The sequence below is a fragment of the Vespa mandarinia genome, chromosome 13 (genome assembly GCF_050613455.1).
Source record: "Vespa mandarinia isolate Hongniang chromosome 13, ASM5061345v1, whole genome shotgun sequence".
Classification (NCBI taxonomy): Eukaryota; Metazoa; Arthropoda; class Insecta; order Hymenoptera; family Vespidae; genus Vespa; species Vespa mandarinia.
In genome coordinates, this window is record NC_140822.1 from 1,868,324 (window position 1) to 1,890,333 (window position 22,010).

At 27.5% G+C, this 22,010-nt stretch overlaps 6 protein-coding genes across 20 annotated transcripts; 1 reads left to right on the plus strand and 5 right to left on the minus strand.

The window, feature by feature from the left end:
- Window positions 1–1,460: 1,460 nt before the first annotated feature.
- On the minus strand, window positions 1,461–7,740 carry LOC118444298 (uncharacterized). Of its 3 annotated transcripts, none has more exons than XR_014982868.1 (8): window positions 7,685–7,740; window positions 5,229–7,105; window positions 4,993–5,138; window positions 4,551–4,904; window positions 4,326–4,481; window positions 3,743–4,191; window positions 1,617–3,670; window positions 1,461–1,522 (listed from the first exon to the last, which is right to left on the minus strand). XR_014982868.1 is itself a non-coding variant. In XM_035872443.2 (7 exons), exons 2-7 carry the CDS (start codon window positions 7,003–7,005, stop codon window positions 2,401–2,403), a joined length of 4,152 nt encoding a protein of 1,383 aa, XP_035728336.2. In that variant the 5' UTR covers window positions 7,006–7,105; window positions 7,685–7,740; the 3' UTR covers window positions 1,466–2,400. The 3 variants fall into 3 exon arrangements, 1 of the variants encoding a protein (XP_035728336.2); XR_014982869.1 differs by having other exon boundaries at window positions 1,474–1,522; window positions 1,919–3,670; XM_035872443.2 differs by having other exon boundaries at window positions 1,466–3,670.
- LOC118444302 (dynein axonemal intermediate chain 2) lies at window positions 7,145–10,252 on the minus strand. 3 transcript variants are annotated; one of them, XM_085660944.1, is made up of 10 exons: window positions 10,119–10,252; window positions 9,864–10,025; window positions 9,509–9,767; window positions 9,186–9,439; window positions 8,936–9,095; window positions 8,661–8,853; window positions 8,445–8,580; window positions 8,200–8,373; window positions 7,916–8,131; window positions 7,145–7,742 (listed from the first exon to the last, which is right to left on the minus strand). In XM_085660944.1, exons 1-10 carry the CDS (start codon window positions 10,182–10,184, stop codon window positions 7,665–7,667), a joined length of 1,698 nt encoding a protein of 565 aa, XP_085517070.1. In that variant the 5' UTR covers window positions 10,185–10,252; the 3' UTR covers window positions 7,145–7,664. The 3 variants fall into 3 exon arrangements, with proteins under 3 accessions (XP_085517070.1, XP_085517071.1, XP_035728346.2); XM_085660945.1 differs by having other exon boundaries at window positions 7,151–7,742; window positions 8,227–8,373; XM_035872453.2 differs by lacking the exon at window positions 7,145–7,742 and having other exon boundaries at window positions 7,991–8,131; window positions 8,301–8,373.
- Window positions 10,253–10,595: 343 nt separating this feature from the next.
- Window positions 10,596–12,389, minus strand: LOC118444300 (uncharacterized). The gene is made up of 4 exons (XM_035872447.2): window positions 12,129–12,389; window positions 11,261–12,055; window positions 10,920–11,205; window positions 10,596–10,857 (listed from the first exon to the last, which is right to left on the minus strand). The coding sequence occupies exons 1-4, from the start codon at window positions 12,309–12,311 to the stop codon at window positions 10,604–10,606; spliced, it is 1,518 nt and encodes a 505-aa protein (XP_035728340.2). The 5' UTR covers window positions 12,312–12,389; the 3' UTR covers window positions 10,596–10,603.
- Window positions 12,390–12,714: 325 nt separating this feature from the next.
- Window positions 12,715–17,505, minus strand: Pdi (protein disulfide isomerase). Of its 4 annotated transcripts, none has more exons than XM_035872450.2 (9): window positions 17,430–17,505; window positions 16,091–16,280; window positions 15,387–15,718; window positions 15,176–15,313; window positions 14,790–15,020; window positions 14,327–14,698; window positions 14,100–14,228; window positions 13,934–14,020; window positions 12,715–13,839 (listed from the first exon to the last, which is right to left on the minus strand). In XM_035872450.2, the coding sequence occupies exons 2-9, from the start codon at window positions 16,236–16,238 to the stop codon at window positions 13,789–13,791; spliced, it is 1,488 nt and encodes a 495-aa protein (XP_035728343.2). In that variant the 5' UTR covers window positions 16,239–16,280; window positions 17,430–17,505; the 3' UTR covers window positions 12,715–13,788. The 4 variants fall into 4 exon arrangements, with proteins under 4 accessions (XP_035728343.2, XP_035728345.2, XP_035728342.2 ...); XM_035872452.2 differs by lacking the exon at window positions 17,430–17,505 and adding an exon at window positions 16,471–16,603; XM_035872449.2 differs by lacking the exon at window positions 17,430–17,505 and adding an exon at window positions 16,453–16,592.
- Window positions 16,489–19,827, plus strand: LOC118444305 (methyltransferase-like protein 22). Of its 8 annotated transcripts, none has more exons than XM_035872462.2 (8): window positions 17,000–17,201; window positions 17,342–17,397; window positions 17,806–17,948; window positions 18,135–18,207; window positions 18,281–18,444; window positions 18,502–18,687; window positions 18,774–18,941; window positions 18,998–19,827. In XM_035872462.2, the coding sequence occupies exons 5-8, from the start codon at window positions 18,351–18,353 to the stop codon at window positions 19,291–19,293; spliced, it is 744 nt and encodes a 247-aa protein (XP_035728355.2). In that variant the 5' UTR covers window positions 17,000–17,201; window positions 17,342–17,397; window positions 17,806–17,948; window positions 18,135–18,207; window positions 18,281–18,350; the 3' UTR covers window positions 19,294–19,827. The 8 variants fall into 8 exon arrangements, with proteins under 8 accessions (XP_035728353.2, XP_035728355.2, XP_085517249.1 ...); XM_085661123.1 differs by having other exon boundaries at window positions 18,313–18,444; XM_085661124.1 differs by lacking the exon at window positions 17,806–17,948 and having other exon boundaries at window positions 18,313–18,444.
- On the minus strand, window positions 18,914–21,645 carry LOC118444304 (uncharacterized). Its single transcript, XM_085661128.1, has 3 exons — window positions 19,590–21,645; window positions 19,395–19,531; window positions 18,914–19,181 (listed from the first exon to the last, which is right to left on the minus strand). The coding sequence occupies exons 1-2, from the start codon at window positions 20,098–20,100 to the stop codon at window positions 19,437–19,439; spliced, it is 606 nt and encodes a 201-aa protein (XP_085517254.1). The 5' UTR covers window positions 20,101–21,645; the 3' UTR covers window positions 18,914–19,181; window positions 19,395–19,436.
- Window positions 21,646–22,010: the final 365 nt, after the last annotated feature.

A 22,010-nucleotide genomic window follows, 5' to 3' on the forward strand; every position in this document is an offset into this window, starting at 1 on the left:
AATAATTAATTTTTAAGTTTTCGCGATTAGAAATAGTGAGTACGATGTGCACTGGACGGAGTACAGAAGTAAACTAACTCACGAATCGTCAAAGTTAATCAAAGGAACGTTTATGTTTATATTGCAGAAGGCCAACAACCGCGAGTTTAAAATTTTTAAGTATTGGTATACTATTTTAAAATTATTTTTATTTTCTCGCGCGTTTCTTTCTTTATAATGTTTAAATAAATCTACTATTGTTTAAATATTACTTTATTGTCCTCCGTGTACGTTAAATATTGTTTAAATAATTATAAAATTACCGAAATAATTAATTTTTAAGTTTTCGCGATTAGAAATAGTGAGTACGATGTGCACTGGTCGAAGTGTAGAAGTAAACTAACTCACGAATCGTCAAAGTTAATCAAAGGAACGTTTATGTTTATATTGCAGAAGGCCAACAACCGCGAGTTTAAAATTTTTAAGTATTGGTATACTATTTTAAAATTATTTTTATTTTCTCGCGCGTTTCTTTCTTTATAATGTTTAAATAAATCTACTATTGTTTAAATATTACTTTATTGTCCTCCGTGTACGTTAAATATTGTTTAAATAATTATAAAATTACCGAAATAATTAATTTTTAAGTTTTCGCGATTAGAAATAGTGAGTACGATGTGCACTGGTCGAAGTGTAGAAGTAAACTAACTCACGAATCGTCAAAGTTAATCGAAGGAACGTTTATGTTTATATTGCAGAAGGCCAACAACCACGAGTTTAAAATTTTTAAGTATTAGAATTTTATTTTTAAATTATTTTTAGTTTCTCGCGTGTTTCTTTCTTTATAATGTTTAAATAAATCTACTATTGTTTAATTATTAATTTATTGTACTTCGTGTACATTAAAAGTTGTTTAAATAATTGAAAAATTATCGAAAGTATTAATTTTTAAGTTTTCGCGATTAGAAAGAGAGAGAGTCGATGTACACTGGTCGAAGTGCAAAGGGAAACTAACTCGGTCATTGTCGAAGTTAATCGAAGGACCATTTATGTTTATATTACACAAGGCGAACTATTCCGAGATATAATTTTAAAGTTTATTTTATTTTTAAAATATTTTATGTTTCTCGCGTGTTTCCGTCTTCTTAATTTTTAAACGAATCTTCTATTGTATAAATATTACATTATTGTACTCCGTGTACTCTTAAGATTGTTTTAATAATTATAAAATTACCGAAATTGTTAATTTATAATTTATCGCTTGTATAAAAATATAGAGCCGATGTGCACTGGTTGGAGTGCATGAAAGAGGGTGAAGCAAAGAAAGAAAGAGATAGAGGAGAACACTTAAATTTCAAAATATCTGATATTATAAATAATGCATTTGTTACTTAACACTTATTATAAACTTATAATTTTTTTTTCAATAAATTTCAATTAATTTAATTTAAATATTTCATTCTTGTTAAACAATGTGAATGTCGTTATTGTAGATAATTAAATGACATTAATTTAAGTCATTGGATGTAACCTCATCAGAATTCTGAAAAAGAATTAGTTATTAAATTATCAACAAGAATTATGTATATATATATATATATGTATGTATATGTAATATTCTGTTTCTTTCTTTTCACCTTTTAATCCGTTAATGCACTATCTGGCAAACCACCAAGTAAGATCATTAGAAATATATAGGTAAATTGCAAAACATTAAAGATGAGGGTAATAAACATGAGATAAAAATTAAATATTAATAAAAACGGAAAGAAAATTAAAGTAACGCTTACGATTGCAAAACCTCTTAGTACATTACACATTTCGGATTTTTTTTTAGAAACGTTTTCATTTTAATCAAACGCACATTTATTACCTTTTATATCTTATATATCTATATGCGTGTATATAAAATAATTATAAAAATGTATAATTGGATAACCTGTTCTGATTCATTGATCTCTTCAATATCCATCAAATTAACGCCAGTTATTAAGGACATTAATAAGATATATAGTCCCGTTGAAATATTTATGAAACTTGTAAGGAATATCAAATATAAATATAAAATATATAAAAACGGTAGAATGGTTAGGTTAATAAAAAATTTTGCTATCGTTTGAAACAATCGCATTTTTCGTAAAAAGAAAATTCGATAAATTTACATCAATTAATAAAAGATCGTGAAATATAACAAACTGTAACAAAAGCTGTTAATAAAATATGTGCCAATAATTAAGAAAATACCCTGAGTGAAAAATCTGTAAAAATTGAATTTATCACTTATTTTATGTTACATTGATCTATATTATAGTAATGTAGAACCATTGGAAAAAAAAATAATATATGTCTTAAGCTATTTTCATTGTCATCAACTTTGCAAGCTGTATAATTAAATATATATATGTATTCTAAAATTTTTTTTTAAGATATAAACTTGTTTTTTCTTGCTTTAGAAATAGGAATCTCGTTCTCTATAGTGAAAGTAGCATTACTGGGCAGTGAACTATCACTTTCTAACATTTTTACAAAATTCTTTTCGCTATTACTTATAGATCTTTCATTAGCTGAAGTTTTCACAGAATTCAAATCTTTATTTTGTTCAAACTCAGCTTTCTCTACAATGTAAGTACCAGCACTTTCTGGTGAACTAGAAGAAGTGATCTTTAATTCCTGAACTTCTTGCGTAATCGCAAAATCCAAAGGACCAATACGATCATCAGACATTTCTTTACGAAAAACTCGATTTCTTCTAGAATTCGTTGCACCGTCAGAAAAAGTCTTCGGTGTATTTTCTTGAAGAATTTTACTCCTTCTTGAATCCTTTGCACTCTTCGTTCTCCTACCATTGAGATCTGAATCATTTTCTTTCAAAACGTGAAACGTTTTCAATTCGATCATTTCTTTTCCATCGTAACTCATAGAACTTGATTCAATATACGAACTGGAACGATCTGCGTTCGAATTCTTCAATGTAGATAATTTTTTCGATTTGATTTTCTCTTTTTTCTTATCGTCCTGATTAAAACTCGTCGAGGATTTATTCCTATCTCTGTCCTGATCATTAAAAAGAAAATTCTGACCAGATTCAAGATCATTCGACGATCTAGACGTATTCGAAAGTATCCTATCGATCTTCTCGATGATATTATACAAACGACTGGTGCTACGACTTTTCAATTGTTCTTCGGTTTCTTTCAATCGTCGCAATTTTAACTTCGCACTCTCGTACTTCCCTTCATTTTGAAAAATATTCACAATCGTCGAATTACGACTTAGAGGAGTTCGATAACTATTTAATTCTCCTTCATTTAATAATTCCTGTCGTCTACCACTCGATATTGATCTTGATCTTTCTTTAATAGAGACATTTGGAAGATTCAAACTCAGATCAACTCTATAATCACCAATTCCTGTGTCAGCTTCCGTCATCATCGACAAACCTATATTCATACCTGTCGAATTCTTGTCGAACTTTAAAATTCTAACTTGAGCAGGACTACCAAAACTTGAGAATGCTAATACATGATCGTATGGATGATAATCAACGCAAGTTATTGCTCTAAAGGTTCGTTCGATCGTATATCTTGCTAAATATCTACCAGTTTCTAAATTCCAGACGTTCAAAGTTGAATCTTCTCCACCACAAAATATTAAACCACCACAAGGCGAAATACAAGCTGTAGATTGTATTCTATGGCATAATTAAAATTAATTAATTCATTATATTAACATCTTTAGAATTAAAAAGAGAAGAAAGAAATACCTTTGGTTTTTCAAACCATCGTACTTTTGTAATACTACATCAGCAGCAAGATCTATCATTCGTAGACCATTGTCTCTCGAATGAACGAGTAATCTTGATTCGAGCGGATGTAAAATAATCGCATTTATCGTAATGTTCACTATTTCGCAAATGTTTATCTTCTTCGACAAATACCATTCTTTTTTAGAAGACATCCTACGATTTTTTTTCACTGACCATAGTATTATCGTACCAACGCTGTCAGCTGTAAGAAGATTACCATTCTTTTGAAAGCACAAAGAATTAACAAATCCCTCGTGTGTCTCTAATTCTTGGCTCAGTTCGTAATTCTTTGATTTTAAATCTCTCGTCCATATTCTTGTAATACGATCGTAACATCCTGTAGCTATTATCGATACGTTTCTACGATTGAATTTACCACAGTAAACGTAGGAAGGATGAGGTAACATCTGAGAAAAATTTTATGAAATTTTGGAATTTATATAATAGAAATATCATAGAAAAAATATATATATCTCCTTCCACCCTTCTCTCTCTCTCTCTCTCTCTCTTTTTCTCTTTCTTTCTCTGTGTGTTAACTCACTCGAATATGTTGTACAATTTTATTACGAACGTCCCATATACGAGCAGTTTGATCCGATGAAACAGAAAGTAGATAATGATCATCCGGCGACCAGTTTAATGAATATACGAATGTTTTGTGTCCAGAAAATCGAACATGAACTTTATTAGATTCGATCTAAAATTCAATCAATTTTATAAGAGATTCCTTGGAATCAATAAATTATACACATTCGTTACGTTATACCTCATATACTATTATAGGATAATCATATTCTTCAGAAAAAACGCAAGCTAAATATTTGCCATCATTATTGAAAGCAAGAAAGAAACACCCATTTTCACTAATCTCAGTTTCAAAGTATTTCTCATTTGGTATTTTACAAGATTGAGCAGCCAATCTTGTCCATCTTGGTAAATTAATTAATTCTGATGATTGTACCGATAACTTATGTGATTCGTTTCCGATATCTAAAATATCGTCAAAAGAGAGCTGCTGATAAAGTACTGGTTCTAATTTTGGCGGATTTATAGATGTAACAGTGACGTAAAGACTACTTGGATATTTCTCTCTTCTGTTCGATTTCCACCAATTGTAAACCTATTAAAAAGATTTCATTGAAAGCTTTGTTAGAAAAAAGAAAAAATAATAATAATAATAATAATAAAAATATCTAATTCTTTCTTACTTCACATTTTCTTGAACCAAAGTTCCTTGTACTCTTCTGAGGTCTGTATAATTGCAATCTGATCTTTTTATCAATGTGCATCACGTTATTCGTTCCAACTGTTTTTAAAAATGCCCAAGCTATTTTATACCAACAACCTTCGTTACCTGTTCGCCAAAATATCAATAAAATAAATTCAATTATTATAAAAGATAATTGTTTTTAAAATTGAACATGATCATGATTAAGAAACTTGCCAAACCTATCGTAGTTGAAGCTAGCTTCGGCAAAGCTCAAAAGATCAACAATTTCGAAAAAAAGGATAACTTGTTCATTTCCAATCTTCACGATCGTTTTAAAATCGTGTTCAAAAATAATTTCTTCTTCCCAAATAGGTATCATCGACCTGTTCTCCTTGAAATCAAATTTTCCAGTAATCATCGGCTGGACATACGAACTTCCACTGTCATTTTTATTTTTTAAATAATTACCAGTCTCTGCTTCAACGATATGTACTTTAACCATAGGATGTTTAGTCACATAATCGGTCTCAAGCATGTCAGCTTTGTGAATCGTAATTAGGATGTATTTTATCGGTTCACTTTTTTTCTTTTTTTTCTTCTTCCTTTTCGAATCCAGCTCGTTCGCTAAATAACGAATTTCTTCTTTAGATCTACGATCTTTTTTCTTTTTATTTTCAGACAAAGTTCTACCAGTCGATATTCTTGATGACAATTCTTCTTCTTCTTCTTCTTCTTCTCCTTCTTCTCCTTCTTTTTCGTTAGTTGAAAAACTTTCTCGACTCGAGTATTGCATAATTTTTTTCTGTCTTTTTAATACCTCACGATCATCATTAATTAATTCATCCTCGGATACCGTATATCGATTATTTGATATTTCTTCTAAACTATTTGATACATTCGAGCGAAGAGAATTTTTTCTTCGTCTTCTAGACAAATGTAACGTCTTTTTTATCGATGACGAAGAAACATTAATATCGGAATCTTCAGTATTTTCTAGAGTCGACGTTGTTTCCTGTTTTCTCGGAGAAGTTCTCTTAGAGAAATTATTTCTTGAATCTCGAGATGAAGAAGGTGTATCCATTCGATCACTCATCCTTCTCATCTCAATTTTCGTGTTATCTTTAACATAATCTCTCTCAATTCTCAAAACTTCTTCGTTCTCCGATACGAATGCTTCATTCTCAAAAGCAAAACGTGAATTTTGTTTGTCAGTCGAGAATGATCTTGGAGCTGGTACCGGTATCTTTGAACTTTCTATAGTCTTTGAAATTTTCTCATTAATCGATGAAGAATCTAAAGTTTCTGGTAAACGAATAACGCTGGTATCTTTGGACCAACGTTTCCTTGGTGGCTTTTTTAAATTTGTAACTTCGTTCATAACAGGACGTACTGTCTCCCATTGTTTCCTACGACGTGGTTTATCTTCGAATAAATTTTGCGAAGATCTCGATGATAAAATAGGCGTTGAAATTATTTCTTCCTCGTTGTCCTCGAATTTATCAATCGAATCTATTACAAAATTATCCTTCGTTGCAACTTTTATTTTTTTCTTTGATTCCTTTTGAGAATTACTACCTAAAGACAAATCTTCTATTTCTGATACTTCGATCGATTTGGATTCGAAAATATCAATCTTATTTTTTAATGATTTTATCGGTATTGTTTCTTCGTAATGTTGATGAACGTCCACAACGACATCGACAGATTTTAAATTGTTAGATCTTGTTAATTTTTTTCTATTAGCAACAAAGGAAGAAGAGTTTGTTCTTTCTTTCATATCAGATCCGTTGCTCATAGAATTTGTCAGAGAATCATTTAAATCATCTTCTTTCGAATTGAGCAACATTTTACGATCATTAGTTTCGAATGGTTGTATAGTTCTTTTCTTTTCTGATTTTTTTCTTTTAACAAGTGACCATTGGCCTTCCACTTCACTTTCTGATTTACTTGCATTTTGATCAGACGTCCAGTCAGAATTACGTACTAATCGTGTCTTATCTTTCTCCGACATTATAAAACTTTTTTGATTATTTTTTTTTGTTTTTTTATTTGAATTTTTTTACAATAAAATACACTTATTTACCGACTCTTCATCTCAGCAAATTACGTATCTAAAAAGTATTATTATAAGTCATTATCTTTATCACAATAAAAATGTATATATATTTTATAAGCATCAACTAGTCTTGCAATTAAAATTTAGATCAATTTTCTTATCACTGATATATTTCTCGTTATTCTTAGAATATTGAATTTGTTTTGAAAATTTATAGATAGAGTATACATTTTTTTTCTAATATTTTAAATAATCGTGAAACTTTATTTTACAATAGTATTTTTATTTATTGATAAAATGGTTAACACTTTGACAGGCGACACACCAACTACATGGCCTACAAGAACTTCACTCACGTTTATCCATACTACGCACGGAAACGTGAATAGATCGATAAACGGCAGGTGTTTGCTACTGTTGTATGTGGAAACCCGTATTGATTATAATACACTTATACTCCACTTATTTCTCTGACATCAAATAAATTTCAATTTTATTATTAAAAAAAAAAAATTTATTCGTAGGAAAGTACGATTAAACACAATAGACTTTTTCCTTTCTATATTTATTAATCATATAATTGTATATAGACTACAGTAATTAATCTAATTTGCTTAGATAATAACTGTATTACCGTTTATGTTATTGTTATTTAGTTCAACGTCGTTTTCTGCGGATCGTCTCGCTTTTTCCTGAAAGAAATATTAATGAATATTTGTACAAATATATTTTTTCTAAAAAAGTAATATTTTTTAATTAGAAAGATAATTAAAACTTTGAATTTTACGTTACATCATATATATAAGTACAATATAAAATATATAAGAAAACGATAGAGAATTCAAATAAAATATAAAATTCTTACTGCTTCTATAATATTTATATAATCTTGTTCACATTGTTCTATCAATGTATCTTTCGAACTTAAAACATTTTGTTTCAAATCCTCATGATTATTATTTTTCGAAGGATCATTCATAATTTCTGAATCAACGTTAACGCGAAGAGACTTCATTTTCAATCTTATTTCTCTGTTCTTTGCTTCGATTACTTTTTCCCTACGTGTTTCTCTATCCAATAGCTAAAAAAAAATATATATATATATATAAATAAATAAATTTATATATAATAAAATAATCTGAAAATTACTTTTATAAATATAAAAGTATACTTTACTGCTGTTAATAATAATTTATCATTTTTATGATTGATCTTTAATGCTTCTGATAGTTCAAGTAAATATATTATACCATTTCTACTAGCAACAGCAACTAATTGTCCTTGTTCATGAGGTCTTACACAAGTAAGAGCATCGTCGCATACCTAATAATTAAAATAATTTAATATTTATTAAAATTTATTACTATTAAAAAAAAAAACAAAAAAGACGTAACCTTTATACTAAGAACTGGAGAATCTTGTTGTATAAGCAGGTCCCATACATCCAAAGTTCCATCAATTTTGATCAAGAAGAAAACAGAATATCTTGTTGCACTCCATGAACCACCCATTAAAAATTGTCGATGGCCTCTAACAAAATGATCAATTAAAATAATATAATTTTATATATATCACATTTATAATATAAATATAGCAAATATCATACTTACGGAGTCCAAGCAATACAAGATTCTCTACAATCTTCAGACCATATTCTAGCTGTCCAATCGCCAATAGTTAAAAAATTTTTAATGAACGTAGGATTCCTCTCTAAACCTATTACTGGACCATATTGAACTTTAAATCTAACTGCTAATTTTTCACTCGGTGTTTTCCCTTTACGATTTGCAGATATTACCATACCTTAAAACAACAGGATTAAATATAATTAAGATAATAATTAAACGATTAATAAATTAAGATTGTATGATTAATAAAAAATAACCATTTTCTAGACCACACATAAATCGTGAACTCATAGAAGGTTCAAATTGTAACGCGGATATGCCAGTCGCTCGATCAACATTTTGATTTTCTGTTTTTTCTAAATCTATTACCAAAGTTTCAGTAGGTACTTTCATTTTTCTTGTATCCCACCATTTGATCTATAATATAAATAAAAACATAAAAATCAATTATTCAATTTATCAATATCATTACATATACATAAATTTTTTTTTTATAATATATTAAACCTGTCCATCCTTTGAAGAACTAAAAAATTCTGTTCCACTTTTAGAATTTATCCACAAAACATTATCACATGGATCTCTATGACTTTGATTGACTGAACTAACTTCATTAGGTTCAGATCCTTTTCTTATATCCCAAAATGCTACTTGCCCAGTCATTAAACCACCAACTAAGACATTATTATCTTTAGAACTATATTCTAAAGTTAAAATCGGACAAAATGGCTTTAAAGTCATAAATGGACTACCTGGATTCTCTGCAAAGTAATTATTTTATTCTTCTCTTATTTCTGTATAGTTTAATATTAATATAAGCAGTCACAAACCTATATCCCAAATATATGATGTAGTACTAAAATTCATTATATTTTTAAAATCAGTATTACAATAACTTGCTGCAAAACGAGTTCCTTGATCAGGTGACCATGAAACATGTGTTATCTGACGTTTCATTGTTAAAGGATCACGGTATACATTCACGGTACGGGAAAATGTTCTTTGTATCAATGATGTTGCTTCTATATCATTGAAATATTGTTCATAAATATCACATACATTATTTTGTAAAATGCAATGTTCCATTGCCTGAAAAATAAAAAAGAAAAGGATGCAAAATGTAATAAATTATTTTTTTTTTAAATCTTATTTATTTTCAAATAATCTTATAATTGTTATAATTACAGGTAATAACTGCAGCATAGTATGAATATATAGCTCATCCTTTTCTATCTTCCGTCTATATCTAACAGTTTGTTCCATCTCTTTCGTATTAATATCTTTTGGCCAACCACCCTCATAATGATACATTCCATTATTTCTATACGTTACAGTATTTGTATTTACCTATAAATAATTATTCATTTGGTTATCATTTCTATTTATTTATAAACATCTATCAATTTATATATCAATATATATATATATATATATATATACCTCATGAGCAGCATATACTTTGCTGTACTGGGTGCTTCGTGCAACAGAATTAATATTATTATGCATCAGTGCTGGGTTTGACTGAATCTAGATTTATATTATCAGATTCTGAAAAATCACACGGTCTAGTAAATTGCAAACGCTTTTTTATAATGTATATTAAAAATATACATTATAAATATCCATAGTAGTTTCCTTTCTGAAATTAAACTGAATACCACTTATCAATAATAAAATAAAAATTGTTTTATTTATATATTACACCGAGATTACTTCTTTTTTATTCATATTTTCAAAATTATTTATAAAAAAAATATACTCATTAAAAATTATAATTGCATAAGAAACAAAATTTGTGAATACTATCACACAATACGTATAAGCATACTTGTTAAATCAACCATACTATTTGATTCATGGTTGTCTTAGCAACTCTCTAAGAATCTAATACTATGTTAAAGATAACTTCTCTACATTTGATAAAACTATTCTTCTGTTCTAACTAAAACTGGATTTTCTGGATTTAAACCTTGACTCAAAATATCGATCATCTTATATATCTGTAAATATATATCATCCGTTGGCTCAAAACAATGCATCATTTTAGGTATTATATCTTTTAACAAAATTTCTATTATTGTGTTAACATATTTTGTATGCTGAAACTCTTGCAGAACTTCATAAAGCGATGACAATTGTGCGACATCGTTATAACGTATGCAGCACACTTTAGACATTCCTGAAATTATTAATTTCGATCATAGGATTTATTAATAAAAATAAATGTAACTCTTATTGTACCTTGGAAATCCTTAATACACATATTATTCCAAATTCCATTTGACATCCATCCTGCAATCTCAGAATACTTAAATCTTGTTTCAAGAGGTTTTACATTTTCATTAGGTCTTATATCAAATTTTTTTATTTTATGCATTTTATAAATAGATTCCAATCTTTTGTCAAGTTCCTTAATTTTGTCTATGTGAATCATACCATTATACACATTTCCTAATACAGAAAAGGATTCCAGGGCAATGCTTACAATATTATTTTCTTCTTCAGAATAATTTTTCTTATTTTCATTCTGAAAGAAAAATAAAATAATTGTCCATAATATAAATTTAATATATTATACACACCATTTTTTCAAATTCTTTTAAGAATCCTGCTGCTGCTGTTCGATGTTGCAAATTATTTACAGATTCCTGTGTATGTTCAAATTTTACATATAAATGATACATTCTAAGCACTTTTAAAATTTCTTTTGGAATATCAAACTTATCAAGAGCATCTACTATATCCATTGATAGAATTTCTTCAGTAAATTGCGTAACATTTTCTCCGTGTAACGGACAGTCTTTTCTATTTATATTTGTAGATGTAGTTGACATTTTCTTGGACGACGCTAAAGAAAGTTCTTCTATTAATTTAGTTAATTCACTTGTTGATGCTGCACGAACTTCAGGTTGTTTTTTAGAATTAATAAATTTCGTATTATTTTTTATTTCTTTACTTTTATTATTATCTTGAGTTTTTGCTGATTGTATATTTTTAATATTTAATTTATTTGCTAAAAGAAAATTTTTTTTTCCTTTTTGTTTAATATTTGTTCTACTTGTAGATGGTATTTGCGATGCTTTTATTGAACCTTGCTCTGATATTCCAATCTTTGAAGTAATCTTGGTAACATTTTGTATTTTTTTCGGATTTTTATCAAATGATTTTATATCCATTTCTACATGGGATTTTACAATATCATGCTTTGTTGATTCATAACATACTTTTTGTACATTTGTCTTATCTAAATCCTTTTGCTTCGAGTGTTTTTCTTGCTTCGAAACATTAGACGAAAGTTTTTCTCTTAATTTTTGTGCTTGCAATATTGTTTTGCTTATCCCTTCAGAAATATCTTCCTCTTGACTTCCAAATGACATCTAATTAATTAACGAAATATAAGATAATAAATAAAATACAATGTTAACATAAAATATATATGAAATTTTTTACCTTATCGCAAATACAATCATTCTTATTAACTTCTTTTGTAACAAAAGTTTTTGTTATCCAAGGTTTCAAAGAAAATCTTGCTTCGGCGCATTCAAATTGTAATGTATCTTTTACTGCTTCTGTGAATACCAAGGCATGACTAATGAAGTCACTTAAAGATGATAATTCAAATTTCCGATTCATTGCTTCAACGACATTTGTACAATTCTAGTAAGAAATAAAAATAAATATTAGTCAAAAATAAGACGTTAAGACTATATATTGAATATTACCACTCAAAGTGTTAACTATTGTATATCAAATTGGTAATCAATATCTAAAAATATTAATAACATAAACATTAAATAACATTATATATTATATATATATATATATATGTACATGTGTGTGTATATGTATATATATTTATATTTATATATATATATATATATATATATATATATAGAGAGAGAGAGAGAGAGAGAGGATATTTTTATAGTATATCACATTGACTATTATGAAGACACATATAATAAACATTATATACTCGAAAAAAAATATTATTGGGTATTCATATTTCGGAAAAAAAAAGAAAATAGACACACCATAGAATAATATTTTATATATTAAGAATAATATATAATAAAGACTTAGAGATATAATTCATTTATTTCTTTTTCTCAATTTATATCCAATTACTATAGTTAGTTTAACGAAACGAGTCAAGAGAGGCAAAGAAAATAATCGTATGGTAAGCGCGTGATAGTTGTAAGAGACTCCAGCTATTGGCGAGCAAACAGTAGTCAATTGTTAAATTCAGGAACGAATTACATAGGACGTTGGTAGGGCTTACTTCGACTTTCCGCTCGAAAACAGTTAAATTATCTGATGGTTGTGAATACGTTCCTGACTCAATAATGTCCCCATCATGTATATTCATTAATATACGTGACTCGTCTCGTTAAATGGACTATAGCTTGTTAGTTTTCAGTCCATTGAATTTAGGAAAACATCAAAATCGCTGCCTACGCTAGAGTTCAAGACAATCAAGTTAATGATTGATGTAAATGCTGTAATGGAAATGTAATATTTATGAGTCGTTGCCTCTAATATCGTGATTCTGCAATGTTCTTACTGTATTTAGCTTCAGAGAAATACAGTTCCATTGCAATAAGTTATCTTATATAAAAATAAAAATTGGCTTAGATGTACCAAACTCAGCTTCATGATTATTTTACGTATCCTGTTTTCACACTCATTGATATCACGACAACGGAAGCAGGCACAATCTGAAAACATTGGAGTTTTCAGGGATTACTGACTCATAATAAGATTAGTATATAAAACGTATAAGTTAATATCTGTCTTTGTATGAATTAATATCGAAATAAAGATTAAAAAAAAAAAAAATAATGATCATAATGAACACTTCGTGCCACTCACAACGATACTAGACTTATTTCAAAAATCCTGAAATGCAATTTTCTCCTTAATAATTAATTGTACAGTACGACGCCTTGTTTTAGAAATATAAAACTTAAATATAATAAATCAAGATGCACCATTTAAAAAAATCTTTGTATAAACGAATGTTTCTTTAAGAGGAAATTGTGGAATTCATTGATTGGATGCAGGAAATAGAAGGGACAATAGTAATTTTATTCCATTTGATTATGTGCGCCTATAATTCGTCTTTTCTTGGCACATCGTCATCTTCATCTTCTTCCTGAACCTATAATAAATATATAGTAATATATAAATAGTAATAAAACTTTTTTTGAAAAATATTATTTTACATTTATATTTATTTTTTGTTCCATACACACCTCCTTTACACCTTGGTCATATGCACCACCAGATTCAATGAATTTAGCTAATTCCGCGAGTGTCCTCTCGCCGTTGTAATCAACAGCCTAGATTGAAGAAATTTAAAGAATATTAAGTATGCAGCGTTCCATTTTTCGCAATAAGTAAATGAAAATAAAAATATACCTCATTTGTTCCTTTCTTGTAAAGGGTAATTGTTGGATAATTGATAATCTTTACGTCTTCCAATTCATTCACAGTAGCGTCCATTTTTGCTATCACTACAGATTCACTATCTTCATATTTCTTTCCTAACTATAAAAACAAATTTTTTATATTTAACAAAATCTTATAAATGACCACATATATATATATATATGTATTAATAATATTTAATATGTATTAATACATACTTCTTCGTAAATAGGTGCAAGCTGTTGGCAATGTCCACACCAAGGAGCATAAAATTCAACTAAAACGTCTTTTTCTTTATTAAATGCAACTTCATGGAAGTTAGTACCAACAAGAACTTTAACAGGATGTTTATCCCAATCTTTAGGCAAGTCCTCAGTAAGTAAATGTCTCTTCAATTTGCCTTCTATGAAAGCATTTACAAATTCTAAAACATTTTCACTGCTTATTTCTGGATTTTCAGGTTTATATTTTATCATATCTCCTTCTAATTTAATAAGACGCATAACAGGAACATCTTTATTCTTTATGCCAAAGTAATCTAAGATTCGCTCATGATCAGCTTCATCTGAATCGATGGTTACGAACAAAACCTAAGTACATATAAAAATTATACATTTTTAATAATAATGTATTTAAATGCTTGTATATATAAATAAATTATTTTATATTTCTTATCTCTACCTCTCCACGGAATTTCTTTGCAGGCTCCTCAATTTTTTTAACTAATTTCTCAAAATTACGATCTTTTTTGCTTATAAAAACTAAAAGGTGACTCTTAATGTCACCACCAAATATCTTTTGAGCTGTATCTTGGTTGAAGTCAACAATTAAAGGTAATGAATATATACTGATGAAGTTTTGAATATTCTTGAAGGTAGGTTCTTCTGTAAATTTGGTCTTGCCTTCATCAAACTAAAACGATAATAAATTACATAATAAATTTAAAATACTCATATATACACACACACACACACATACATCACACATACATATACATACATATATATATATATATATATATATATATATATATATATATATATATATATATATATATGATACATTACCTTCTTAAACAATATAATACTACCATCTTCTGCTTCATATTCTTTCAATACTTCATCAGCATTGGAGATACCAAATGTGTAATGATCAACTGCATTTGCAACTTCCAAGAATACCTTAGCGGCTTCAGATTCTAGATCCTTAATATAATATAAAATAATAAAAATAATGTATATTACAGATAATTGTCTAATTATAAAGCATAATTTGAACCTTGAAGAATCCAATTATTGAAACTTCATGTTCATCAATGAAAGCCTTAGCAATCTTTATGGAAGATAAATCTTTAGCAACGGATCCTGTTTTCTTAACAAGCCAATTTACGATATCATCTGCTAAACGTCCACCATTGTACTCAATAGAAATTCCTTTACGGTAAAACTTAAGAGTGGGATATCCCCTGACGCCGTGTTTCTCTGCTAATTCAGTTTCTATAGTTGCATCAACTTTAGCTAACTTAATATCAGAACCTGAATCTGCCAATTGTTTGGCTGCCTTTACGTATTCAGGTGCCAATGCCTTGCAATGCCCACACCATGGTGCATCTAAACGATAACGCAAAAATATTGAATCATAGTGAAATCCTTTTTTTTAATATTTTTTCTATCAAAAAAGGTAAAATAGATTTCGAATAATCAAACGGACGTAATTGTCGAATTTAAATGTTCATGGATGAACAGATGTTAAAATACTATCAATTAAGATTATAAATAAACGACCAATAAGATTACCGTTAACCGGTGCGCGAGTGATGACGTGTAATGATCAAACATCTGTTCCTATTTCCGAAACACCGTTTCAACATAATTAAATAATGAGTAATAAAATAAAAGAAGCAACAGGAGGCCATAAATAGAAATAAATGAGAGCGCGGGACTTAGAAAGTTGAGATAAAGAAAAAAAAATAATATACTTACAGAATTCGATAAGAATGAATTCATTATCCTTGATCGCCGATTCAAAATTGTCTTTGTTAATTACCAATACACCTTCATCTAAATCAATATTTGCAATAGCATAGCTAAAACAGGTAACCACCAAAAGTATCGCCGTAACGACATTCATCTTTGACTTGGTCACGTTCGTCTATTACACTGGATAAGACAGCTGTGAATGATCAGGAAAAAAAAAATATATATATATATATATAAGAAAAGACTCCCACTAGGTAATTTTTTTTATCAAAAACTATTCAAATAAATTATAAAAAAAGATATATAATAATACTAAATATATATATATATATACATATATTCGTAATAGGAAAAAGATATGAGACCCGTAGTGAATAACGGACACGAAGAAGATTGAAGAACGCGAATCAAGTGAACAGAATGGAGCCAACGCGTACGATGCTGTCTGACTATAACGTTCTATGTGGTAGAATCACTGTTAACGCATGGCATCTTCTATTCATCGTGGGAGTCACTCATTGGCTGACGCTGTTGATCAAAAGTATCTATACTAGAATTCAAGATTTCCTAAAGTATCAAGGGTCGAAAAATAGTATGCTCTGATAATTTTTATAGATAATGTAACTTTTATCAATTGTTAACCTCTATAATCTAAAATAAATAATTCATCGATATCAAAAATCGATCGATATTATTCATTTTCGAAAACCTTTTTCATTTCTAACATTTTTCTTTATTACATTTTTGTAGCATGATTTTTTAATTTAAAAACTTCCATTTTCAATGACAAAGAACAAAAAAATTTCTTCTGAGTCATGAATACGAAAATATCGTTTTATTCTTATTTTATTTTTTTTAATTTTTTTTAATTTAAAAAAATTTTTTTTTTTGAATAAATTTAATCGATTACGTTCGAAGAAATGTAACGTAAAAATTATAATAAGCGATACACACTTTTCTCGTTGATACGTTTTTTTCGATAGTTGAATATTGCCGCCATAACAATTTACTTAGCTGTATAAACAGGTGTGCGATATATTTTTGAATCGTTAAAGAGAACTATTGGATAATAGTTACGTCAATTCGTCGTTGTATTTCATAATATTTAATTAATGTACGTTGTTAAATAACTATATTATCATAAAATTAAAGAAAAATATATAATTTTTGTCATAACCTAAATAAATCATTACAACCTTTGTATATTGTACCAAATGACGTGTATATATACATATATATCTAATATATTTATAGATGAAATAGCCAAGTTTTAACTGTATCCTGTACTATAAAAGAATAATGAATTGAATGTAAGAAGATTTAATTATTATTAAATACTTACATATATGTTGCTAAAGGGAGAATCAAACGAGAATAATAGTACAGCCAATAACAGACAGACAGGAACAAATACTGATGATGACTCTTGTGTAAAAGCGCGGTTTTCAAGATTTGAATTTAAAATTTTGAATTTTTCAATTATAATAAATTTATTTTTTCTTTTTTCTTCACTGATAATGTACGTTAAAAATTACACGTAAATTGGTTTACGATAACAATAATACACTCGAACTTTTTATAGCAATTAATATTTACTTCTTGGTTTAATAAATAAAATTTAAATGCAGAAAATTGCATACGATTTTTCGGCGCGAATTTTAAAATACTTGACAAATAAATTACTACGTTCGTATTTTAACTATCATAATGTCTTTTAGGTTTCGTAGAATATCATACGCTAACTTATGTGCCAACTATTCTATAGTTAAAATACTCTTTATTGTACTCATACAAGCTTTTCTGTTTGCTATAAATAGAAAGCAATCAGTTTATATTCGTGACATTGCTCAGTGAAGTCAGGGTAACAAATAAACTTTATTATAAAATTGATGTTTTTTTTATATTAAAAATGTTATAATATATAATTTAATATTATTGTATGATTCTACTATTGAATGATTATATAGTGAAAGAGTTATATAATAGTAGTATTAATAATGACAAAAAATCATAATTCTGAAGTACATTTGTAAATATATTTTTTTAGATGTCTGCACATAAAATAACATCAGAAATATTTTTAGAAAATGATAAACATTCAGAAAAACTCACAAATAATAGTAAGTTTATTAATTTTTAATTTTCTGCATTAATTATCCCACATTTGCTAATTTTTTTTTTTTTTTTTTATAGAATAATCATTGTTCTTTCTTTATTATTATTAGTTGCTGTTACTCAATTTGTCTTTAAGTGCCCTTCTTATATGATAAAATCAAAATCAACAATAAAAATGATAGAGTATGATAAAGATAATGATTTGGATATAGACAGAAATGAAGAAACTGTTTTGTATATAGGTATGTATTTTTTATATATTAATTTATTAAGAATTTTAATACTACTTTTTCTTTTAGAACACAATATATCTACAGAATTACAAATGGTAGGTTTGCAAGTATGGCGAGGTGCTCTTTTATTAGCTGATTATATTTTATCCAATCCTGATTTATTTAAAGAAAAAATAATTATGGAATTAGGATCTGGTGTTGGTTTAACCAGCATTGTTGCCAGTTTTTTAGCAAAAGAAATAATTTGTACAGGTGATGATGATAGTAAATAAAAGATATAGTACTTTTGTAAAAGAGCTATTATTCAGTTATTAATATTTTTACTTTTTATTGTCTAGATATTAATTTAGGTGAAATATTAAAATTAGTGAAACGAAATTTCATAAGAAATATATCTTATGTGAAATGTAAATATCATATAGAAGAATTAAATTTTTTAAATTTAAAATGGTCTAAAAGTTTAGAAGAAAAAGTTAATATGACAGAGATTTTCATAGCTTCGGATGGTAAGTTTATAGTTGGATGAAATGAAACAAAGTTACTAAAAAATTTTGTTTTTTAGTGATTTATGATGATGTCATAACAAATGGATTTGTTATAACATTAGAAAAACTCTTAAGTAAAGAAGTTCTAAAAACAGCTTACATTGCTTTGGAGAAAAGGCATGTTTTCACTGTTGCTAATATGGAAACTGTTGCCCCAATGTATGAAGAATTTCTACGTTGTATTCAAAGGCGAAATCTTAACTGGAACATAGAATATGTGAAAATAGATTTTCCACGATTCTTTAAATATGAGAGAATACAACATATGATTTTAATGAAAATTGAAAATAAGATCAATATTAAGGATAAATAAATATATAAAGAATATATAATATACGAAATATATTATTTGATAATATTGTCTTTAATAATACATTATAGATCTTTACAAATTGATTTAGTAAGTGTACCTACTTAAGAATCAAAAGACTGATAATTATTCATAGAAGAAATATTTTAATTTGTCAGAGTTATCCGAAGAAGATCATTATGATTTGCCTGTTGATATGTTTCTTCATGAAGTGGTTCTATTTCTCTCCATATTACTTTATCTAAAAGATAGAAAAAAAATTTTTAGTTTTTTTTTTATATATCATAAAAATTATTTACCTCCATTTGCATCACCAGTATAATAAATCACATCAACTTCAGTACTCCATTGTATAGAACGTGCTTTGCACGAAACATCTTCAGAATGTACTTCTATAGCTTCTTTAGGTGGAATATCATTTATCAAATACTTTATGTTTGAACATCCTTTCTTCAAATTATTTTCAGAATTAAAATTTACTTTACATTGTGTATTAGAATAATTCGTATTAATGTAATTATAATTTGATAATTGTATAATTTCATTTGATTTGCCAGTAAAAGGATGATGAAATGATTCTTCCATCATAACTTTACACATAGAATTTATATTATTGGATAAAGTTGATTTATCATTGTCTGCATTATCCAGATTATCTTCATACTTTGTTATCACATTAACAGAATTAGTATTATTTTTTACTTGGCCTAAATTTAAGTTTGCAAATAAGTCCACAATATCATATAATGGAACAGTTTTTTCCATTTCAATTTTAGGAAAAAGAGAAGTTGCAACTGTACAATTCTGCATTCCATTAGAATTCCAAATATAATTTGAATTAATTTTACTATTTATTTCTTCTTTGTTATTCTTCCTTTTATTGATGGATAAATAATTGTTTCTTAGTTTATGGTTAATATATCTTATCTTTTTTTGATTATATATAAGTTTAGTATGCTTCTTTGAATTATGTAGTTTAGTGAAAAAATGAAGACTATTTCGTTGGCATTTATCAAGTCTATAGCATTGCCTTATATTTCCAGAAAAATATTTTTCATTTGAATAAGGCAAAAGTTTCAAACTAATATAGTTATAATACTTTTGTAAATGAACAAGGATCTTTCTTGATATTCCATAAAAATTTGTAGCATCAATATTCTCAAGGTTGCAAAGAAGATTTAACTTCACATTAGTAGATTTCCATAATTTTATAAGACTCTTAACTTTTGATGTTGATCTCTCTAAATAATTTATATTATTTAATTAATCTTTTAAAAACATATATAATAATTTTTAATTACCTTGAGAGTTATCATATTTTTTATCACTATAAGGTATAACAGGCAAAACAGATTTTGACATTCTACAGGATATGGATTACAAAAATTTAAGGATAAATAAAAAATTTTATATCATGGATTATAACATTCATTTCCTTGGATAAATAGTATTATCAAAAGTTAAAATTTGTGATGACAACTGGTTCCTTCAGACAATTAGATGAAACCAATTTCATACAATTTGTTTTTAAAATTCTCTTGTTTCATAAAATGTATATGAGAGATAATAAAACACCAAAAATCTCTCTCTCTCTCTCTCTCTCTCTCTCTCTCTCTCTCTCTCTCTCTCTCTCTCCCTCTCCCTCTCTCTCTCTCTCTCTTTCTCTCTCTCTCACTAACACATCTCATTGCAGTCGAATACAATGTATTATTAGACAAACTTTGAAAATGTTTTTATATATTTGAATTTTAAACAAAAGTAATAATTACCACTTATTTTTATGTCCATGTATTTTATTGTAATTTTTTTTTCTATTTACATCCTAGCATAGACAATAATATTAATGGACAGTAGTTGAAGTCGTTCGAAGAAAACGAAGATTCCAAAATTCTTAACAAACATTAAGAGAATGTTTATGATGAATAACTAATAAAACAGATATAAAGAAATGATAGATAATATATATAAAGGAATGTAGACGTTTCTTCGAACAACTACGGGCAGTAAAAGTCATATATTACACTCAAGTAAACGTTTTATCATGATGCACTAGCTCCGATTTACAAGCTTGTATGAGAGAACAATGACCTATAATATGTCTTAGGAAACAAAATATACATATACAGATCCCCAAACTGGCCTATTGTTACTCTCATATACAGACCTGCTAGTTTGGTAAAGGCACTTTCAATCTATGCATTCTTTCTTTTACAGAATAAAATTTACAATTAAGATTTGAATATTTCAGATAGAGCACAATAGATCAATTTTAACTAATTAAATTCTGTCTTTGATCGTGACGCCAGTAAAATACCTGTTTAATTCATCCATGTGAATTTAGATGTTAAAATATTAATATGATAAGTTATAATTTAAATTAACATTCTATAAAGTACATAATTATTTTACTGTATAAAAGAACCAGCATGTACAAAAAATACTTGACATACTTCGATTATTTGTAAGCAGAAGTTAAGGACTGATACAAAAAAAAAAAAAAAAAAAAAAAAAAAAAAAAAAAAAAAAAAAAAATCCCGTTTTTAAAAAATAATTCCCCAAAAATTGATTGTCTTTAGGGTCAATGCTTTTTATCACAAAATCCAATTCTATTACAAATTAAAGTGTCCTACTACTTTTATGAGGCAGAGAATTTTATATATAATTATGAGCATAAGTTTGAAACAATTTGTATCAATAATTGTAACATCCAAAGATATAAA

Bases quoted from the DNA above. Each gene is read 5' to 3' on its own strand.
- LOC118444298 (XM_035872443.2), bottom strand. From the start codon at position 7,005: ATGTCGGAGAAAGATAAGACACGATTAGTACGTAATTCTGACTGGACG. The intron at 4,905-4,992 runs GTAAGAAAGAAT...TCTTTTTAATAG, and splicing joins TTGGTTCAAGAAAATGTGAA to GTTTACAATTGGTGGAAATC. The intron at 4,482-4,550 runs GTATAACGTAAC...ATTGAATTTTAG, and splicing joins ATCCTATAATAGTATATGAG to ATCGAATCTAATAAAGTTCA.
- LOC118444302 (XM_085660944.1), bottom strand. From the start codon at position 10,184: ATGCATAATAATATTAATTCTGTTGCACGAAGCACCCAGTACAGCAAA. The intron at 10,026-10,118 runs GTATATATATAT...AATTATTTATAG, and splicing joins AAGTATATGCTGCTCATGAG to GTAAATACAAATACTGTAAC. The intron at 8,854-8,935 runs GTTATTTTTTAT...TGTTGTTTTAAG, and splicing joins TATGTGTGGTCTAGAAAATG to GTATGGTAATATCTGCAAAT.
- LOC118444300 (XM_035872447.2), bottom strand. From the start codon at position 12,311: ATGAATCGGAAATTTGAATTATCATCTTTAAGTGACTTCATTAGTCAT. The intron at 12,056-12,128 runs GTAAAAAATTTC...TTAATTAATTAG, and splicing joins ATGATTGTATTTGCGATAAG to ATGTCATTTGGAAGTCAAGA. The intron at 10,858-10,919 runs GTACAATAAGAG...TAATAATTTCAG, and splicing joins GTGTATTAAGGATTTCCAAG to GAATGTCTAAAGTGTGCTGC.
- Pdi (XM_035872450.2), bottom strand. From the start codon at position 16,238: ATGAATGTCGTTACGGCGATACTTTTGGTGGTTACCTGTTTTAGCTAT. The intron at 14,699-14,789 runs GTAGAGATAAGA...ATATGTACTTAG, and splicing joins CAAAGAAATTCCGTGGAGAG to GTTTTGTTCGTAACCATCGA. The intron at 14,021-14,099 runs GTATATTTTTAT...TCTTCAATCTAG, and splicing joins ACAAGAAAGGAACAAATGAG to GCTGTTGATTACAACGGCGA.
- LOC118444305 (XM_085661127.1), top strand. From the start codon at position 18,135: ATGTCTGCACATAAAATAACATCAGAAATATTTTTAGAAAATGATAAA. The intron at 18,208-18,312 runs GTAAGTTTATTA...TATTATTATTAG, and splicing joins AGAAAAACTCACAAATAATA to TTGCTGTTACTCAATTTGTC. The intron at 18,688-18,773 runs GTGATGATGATA...TTTATTGTCTAG, and splicing joins AAAAGAAATAATTTGTACAG to ATATTAATTTAGGTGAAATA.
- LOC118444304 (XM_085661128.1), bottom strand. From the start codon at position 20,100: ATGCAGAATTGTACAGTTGCAACTTCTCTTTTTCCTAAAATTGAAATG. The intron at 19,532-19,589 runs GTAAATAATTTT...TCTATCTTTTAG, and splicing joins TACTGGTGATGCAAATGGAG to ATAAAGTAATATGGAGAGAA.